We start from the raw sequence: 6,819 nt of genomic DNA on the forward strand, positions 1-6,819 counted from the left end.
TGTAGCCACTGAAGGACGCTGTAGTTGGCATTGTAGAGGTACAAGCAGGCAGTCCTCTCTCCTTCAAAATTTAATGTAGACATGTATTTTTTTTTTCCACCCTGTTCCTATCTGAGCAAAACTTAGTGGCATATCTTATCATCTTCTGTGAGAGAAGGCTGAGACGAGCCTCCCATTATCTGTAATAGTCTGAGAAAGCCTTTAGTGAGACAGTGCTACAAGAGGAGCAAAGATGGGAAGGTCATGGAGAAGGTAGACAAGATGAAAAGACATGGTTGAGGACAAACACAAAAAATATAGGGCTAGATGGTTATGTAAATCACAGCTAGATGAAGAATAGTCATGTAACTGTTTTGTATCTCTGTAATTGCATTACCTGTGTGGGTTACAGGATCTTCTTTTGAACACGAGTCTTAAACAAAAAGCCTGATGTTTTCTAGTGAATACCCAGAACCCCATTTCCTACACCAAAAATATTCTCTAGCATTTTTCTAAGGTTACTCTAGACTCCAGGGGTGCTTACAAGAAAAAGCTGACCTTAAATCAAGCGAGCCAAGCCTGACTTTGGGACAGAGCCAGTACAAGCTCTGTCTGTACCATGTCAGATGGAAGCTGGTCACAGCAGGGCACCTCTTCCAAAACACCTTCCTGAGCATGGTAGGACTTCACCCTATACTGTTCCAGTTCTCTGTTGGGTTTGCAATGTTATCTTACTCAGTGTTGCTTTATAAATTGATAACTCTTGGCTAGTCAGGATACAAGTGGATGAAAAAGTGTGTCGCTTAACTCTCCACTTTCTTACTTCTGATATCATTTACTATAATTCATTCTTGTGGTCTGCTATTAAACCACCCTATTTCCAAATCACTTGGCACGTTTCCAAAGATGTATCTCACAGAAATGCTGATACCTAGTTCCCTTAAGCTTGAAATTGCCTTAGAAGTATTTAACCAAACAAATGGTTGGATTTTGTTAGTGCATGAATACTTCAAGATTTAATTGCCGCATGAAGTCTAAAGCACAGAGCGCTCTCTGTGAACTCAGAGCAGAGTACAGCAAGATCACACAAAATAATATCTCCAGCTGGGAATTACTTGCTCTTGTTGCAATAACAGGAGGAAAAGGTTGTGTGTACCTTTATTCCTGTTGTCCTAGGATTGGGCTGGCACCAGTTCATCTGTGTGGCTGCTCATAGGTATGTTGGTAATAATGGCTCAAAACCCTAAAACCTCAGTAAACGTCGCTGAGTAAAGTGCATCAGTATTCATACCTGTTTACCTTTAACCTGAGGTACGAAGAGGGCACAGTAAGATACGACAATATCAGTTTTCTAATTGCTAGTCTTGCAAACCCACTTGGGGGAAGAGAAGGTTTTGTCCTGAGAACAGAAGCTGGGGGGGGACATGGGTTGCAGGCAGGTGACACTCAGTACAACCCCGTGCCAGAGTGCGTTGCACCAGGAGGAAATCCAGCTGGGTTTCACCGCAGTCACTGCTCTGTGGGATTAACAACTGCAGAAGAATAATTTGCTTTTATAACTATCGTGAGGAGATCCAGTTCTGAGTGTACACACCAAGCAGATCTGTAGAGCAGGAAGGTGACAGCTTTATGTGTTAGCTCGTGGGAGTAGCTGTAGGCTTCCCGAGAAATGCCTGCGAGAGCTTGTCTTTGGGTTGGGTTGGTGGTTGGATCATAACAATTCGTACACGTCTCAGATATCCCAAATAAAGTATTGCTTCCCATTGTGATATTGGCCATAATTAGCTTCATTGCCTGGCAGTTTCAAATTATTTGGCAATAAAAGTGTCAGCAAGCCTATAAAAGTAAAATACATGCTTAGAGGAAGATGATGCTTTATTTTAAAAAAAATGGTATACAGTGACTTTATGAAGAAAAGAACCGTGGCCGTTTATAGTCCACAGTTTTCAAACCTAAAGTATTACGCAAAGTGTTTTGTGATGCTTCACAGTCAGAAGTTAAGAAAGCTAAAATTGATATCAAAATGCATATTGTTTTTCTGGGCTTGAAAGCGAAAAATTAATTATAAATTTGCATTTTGTGGTGCCAGTATTCTGTGAAAGTAACACTTACACGTCTTCCTCATCCATGTTGTTTCAGAGGGATGGGAGGGGAAAAGAGCTTTTGCGCATCGTGTCATGTCGTGTTTCAGTTACAGTACTGATTTACAAGCCTGTATTCACTTTAAAATCAACAGGACTTGAAATATTTTCTCCAAACTCCCGTCCTGGGTTCCTGCACAGGGAGCAGAACCCCAGTTCGGTCGGATGCAGAAGGGCCGCTGCCAGCGGCACCGGGGACCTGCCGGGGAGGGGCTGAGAAGCTCCTGTGAGGAGGGGCACGTCCAGCCGATCCTTTCTGCAAAGCTGTGGAATGTGACACGTGTTTCTGCTTCTTTTAGACTTGATACTGGTTTATGTACAAAATGATTTGAAGTTGTGGTGTCAGACCTTTTCCCTGTGAAAGGAATGAAATGCTCTTAGTAATTTTTGAAGGTGACTTCTAAAACAGATGCGGAAGGCAACTTCTTTTTCCACGCTGTTGGCTAATGTTGTATTAATGATACGTAAGCAAGTCATTCTGTCAGTAGAGCAACTGACAGGTTATCTGATTTTTCTCATACTTTGCATTGTTCAGTTTTAGTTAATAATGTTTACAGTATTTTGCAATATGTTTGGGAGGAAAGATTATATATATTCACAGAACTGAAGCCTCCCTTAGGAGAGCTATGCCCATGCTTCCAAGAAGGAGTTTGGAATATTTTTGCTATGCTTCTTTTACTTGTGGTATAGCTTCTCATTAATTCTAGAAAACAAATTGAAACAGTAACATGGAATTTTTAGAGAGTGCTCAGGTCTTCTGTCTGTTAAATCTGCTTTATACATCATACATTTTTCACCGTGAAATGAAGCCAGGTAGGTTTTTGTTGCTTTTGCTCCCAACAAAGTGATGCAAAGCAAGATCAGCTTTTCTCTCAGAAGGTTTTGAAAGAGATTGAGCTGTGCAGTAGAAGACTTCATCAGCTTCAAGCTAAATCAGTGAGCACTTTGACATAAACCTGCGCACCTCTCTCTGATCAGCAACACTCCTTCTCTAGCCGCCTTCCCATTTGAGACGCCTTAGAAACCTCCGAAACATCATCTCTGCATTCATTGAAATCAGCAATTAACTGCATCCTTGCTGAAAAAGAAGTAGGGAAGGGATTGTTCTGGAATGAAATTTTTCCTCGTTCAACAGAAAACTGAATTCACAATTAAGTTTTATAATAGACAACATATACAGTCTGCTAGACATGTAGCAGTTATATTTCCCTTTTAGATAAATTAATAGAGTTTGGACATACTTTGTTATATTATTGCATGTGTTACTCTACATTAAACAGTTCTTAAAAGGTAAGCCATAGTTCAAGATGCTTGTAAGGCCTATTTTCATTTGTGCATTTAATTTGTTTAGACTGCTGCTACATTTGATAACAGTCCAAATAACATTAAGTAGTTGTTTCTGTACATGACCCTTGTAAGACTGCATTATCAGGCAGGTAATTTTGTACATGCAATTGAGAATGTACTAAAATACATTAATAATATCTCTTTTACTAGCATTTACTAGCAGCTACCATCTAATTTCAGGGTAAAAGAAATGTATTCTTTCTAAGGAACCAGAATTTAAGGAACCTGCTTTTAGAAACTTTTTCCAGTTAGTCAACAGGAGAAGATAGTAGCTCACATGCATTTTATTTGACTTAAATGTGCTTCACCACTTATTTTGCCTGGCAAGCAAAGATACGAAACTGGGATCTTCTCAGGCTCCCATTATTTCTTCAGGATAACTACAATATTTGGGCTATTTCCATGTCTTGGGCAACATTTTAACTAATGGATATGTTCCCAACTGAAGTTAAATGGCAGAGAATTCCCAATAAGAGCCAAAATATCTCCCAAACGTACAGTTTGGTTTGGATGCTTTTTCACTGAAGCATACAGGCTGGATGGTGTGTTGTGCTCTGAGGTGGAATTTGAAAGATCATCTTCCCTCATGTCTCCTCTTGTTTGGAAGCCAAAAAACCTGAACAAATGGTGCTTCCTAGCTTGTGAGCCTTGTTTTGGTGTACCATCAGCTTTGTGATCCCCCCCCCCCTCCTCCCCCCAAACCCCCCCCATTACTCAGTGCTCCAAAAACTCGAAAAAATACTTAACAACCACTGAGTGATGAATGGGTTTGAGAAAATGCTGATAATTGTAAGGTTAAAGACACAGTTAAAATTTTGCCGGTGGTAAGTTCAGAATAACTATTCTCCAGGTAAAATATAAAAAGCATAGCAACTTCCAGTAGACATGGACAGGGAGTTTGGAAGTTGTTGGTTACAGCTTTACTGTCACCATGCTGAATGGACACTTAACACTTGTAAATGCAACAGAGTTAGGCCACAAAACTGCTGCAAATCCCACAAAGCACCATGCAACTTGATTTGTGATTTTGAAAGGGTTCAGTCTGGGATAGGTTGAAAGATTTATAACTAATCTGAAATCTGTATCTTGTTGGCACGTTAGAGAATGTAGCAGCTTCTTACATGATACTTAGTTGCTGCAACTAGTTTTCTGTATACTTAGATTTTCTGTGTGTATCATTAGTTATTTTTAGAAGCGAGTCTAACCATAAAATCAAAACTTAGGCAGTGTTGATGGGGTTTCTGATTTTGAGGTTTGGCTAGGCTGGTTTACAGTTGCTATGTTGGTGTCAAATCGTGGTTTTTTTACCCTGTGGGTCTCACATTTGCTGTCTATTGTGTATCTTTTTTCAATTAGCAACTTTCTGTTTCAACATACCGTATTTCACATGTAAGTGAATGTATATAGTGTTTGTATCAGCTCTGCATGTACATATATAACTTTGCAGGTTCCCTCTGTAGCATTCTCCTAAGGAGTTTGCTCCTGTAGCTTTAAGCCTTGTGCAGTTCCACATCTGTAAACCATCAGGTTTGTTCCTGAAGTTCCAGTCCTGCAAGTCTCTCTGCAGGTGAACCTTGCCCAGTTTGGGGAGGCTAGCGATGACTTCAGCAGAGCTTGCACTCAGTGCAGAGATTTGTTCACGGAGGAAATTGTAGGGTGGATTTTAAAATTTCTTGGATTAAATCTTCGTGACTATATGTCTGTGTATGCAACGCAGCAAGAAGAGTCCCAGCCCTGCTGAAATATTAGTTAGCTTTATCATGATTGCCTTCGTTTACTTATTGTCCATTGCTTTCAGTAGCGGTTATGCTGGAAATGGTGAACATCTACAACTGAGTGCTGTAGCACTTTTTGTGGTAGCTTATACTTATCTTTACCTAGTCACGTATGCTGGCTGGGGATAGAGCTACGCTGCATGGTTTCCTAAGTACAGCTGTAATTAGGACTCCATGGCAGAGAGGGTGCCCCAGTGGAGTGTCCTTCCTTCTGCTTGTGTTGTCTGACTGACCCTGCTGTGAAGCAGAAGCAAGAGGAAGAAAACTTCAAGGTTTTCAAACACAGTGAAGGAAGATTATATTTTTTATGATGATAAGAGTCTCATACAGTTGTTTGAGGTGGTTGGAAGAAGACTTAAATTAGCAGATTTCAACTCTGATTCTTTACCTAAGAAATCGGGAGGTCACACAAATACTGTGTGTCAAGACCAAAGTCTTATATGTGAAATGTGCCTTCTTGTAATCAATATATGATGAACTAGGCGCGTTATTTGCTCAAGTATTGTTTGGTCCAAATGGTTATTTGGTTATTTGCTGATTTTTGAGCCTGCTGAAACCAGTGCAGTGCCTTATCAGGTAGGCTCAATAAGCATAGTATTGCAAATGTCTAACCTGGTTCTCACAAGGGTGTAGAGACCCACTTGCTATTATAGATTGTTCAGCTGGCAGAAATCAAATAGTGGTGAATTATTGATTCAGGTATAGAATAAATATGCTTCTCAAGGGGTAAGCCCAGTTTTTTGTCCCCATAAAAGAAAGCACTTAATATTTTTTTTCTTCTATCTCTGATGCAGAAAACTGTACTAAATGTTCTTTTCTGGTTGGATCTTCCCATAATCCTTGTTTCTTTAATCCCTGTTAGGCAACTTTGTCTTAAAGGAAAGTTTATATTGTGAGCAGTGGCAGTCAACCTTTATTGGGGACATTTTATTTAAACCATCAGATGTGATTTGACACTTAGATACAAAAGGCCATAATTTAATTAACATTTGTGTATTAAGTTTTGAGGTTAGACCCTTTGTGTGGTGCTAGCATTTCTCAGGAAAGAAAAAAAGGACATGTTTTTTTCTTCTGAGAAGAGGTCCTAGGAGCTGGAACTGAAGAGCTTGAAGTGGATTCCTCATGTACTTTTTCTCTTCCTTCACGCGTTCTCTCAGTGTTTCCATCCGGGACCAGCGCAGCCTGTGAGGGTGTCCATTTAAGCCCTGTGTAATGCAGAGACCCTTCTGCTAGGAGATTCTAAGGGACTGTAGTCTTATTTTACTTAGGAACAGCATTCAAGTGGTGATTATATGGCCAGCTACCAAAATGCAGATGACTCTTAAGTGCAGAGCAAGCGAAATGTCTTCTGTTCTACTATTTCTTTGGAATTAAACTTTCATTTCTTCCCCCTCTGTTTCCTTTTTAGCCTGTTCGATATGGGAGGAGAGTATTACTGCTATGGCTCTGACATCACCTGCACCTTCCCTGCAAATGGAAAGTTCACTCCTGACCAGAGGGCTATCTATGAAGCGGTGCTGAAGTCATCGCGGGCTGTAATGAAAGCAGTCAAACCAGGTAAAAGATCGGTACATGTC

General features: G+C 40.3%; 1 protein-coding gene across 1 annotated transcript in view; it reads left to right on the top strand.

The window, feature by feature from the left end:
• Positions 1 to 6,819, top strand: part of PEPD (peptidase D) — a gene marked incomplete at its 5' end in the record, with an annotated part of 137,340 nt that overhangs the window by 92,213 nt on the left and 38,308 nt on the right. Inside the window, one exon of the mRNA XM_009574905.1 lies at positions 6,651 to 6,799. Within this exon, the coding sequence (XP_009573200.1) occupies positions 6,651 to 6,799 (149 nt within the window). The remainder of the gene's footprint in view (positions 1 to 6,650; positions 6,800 to 6,819) is intronic.

The sequence above is a fragment of the Fulmarus glacialis genome, unplaced genomic scaffold, assembly GCF_000690835.1.
Source record: "Fulmarus glacialis isolate BGI_N327 unplaced genomic scaffold, ASM69083v1 scaffold25103, whole genome shotgun sequence".
Classification (NCBI taxonomy): domain Eukaryota; kingdom Metazoa; phylum Chordata; class Aves; order Procellariiformes; family Procellariidae; genus Fulmarus; species Fulmarus glacialis.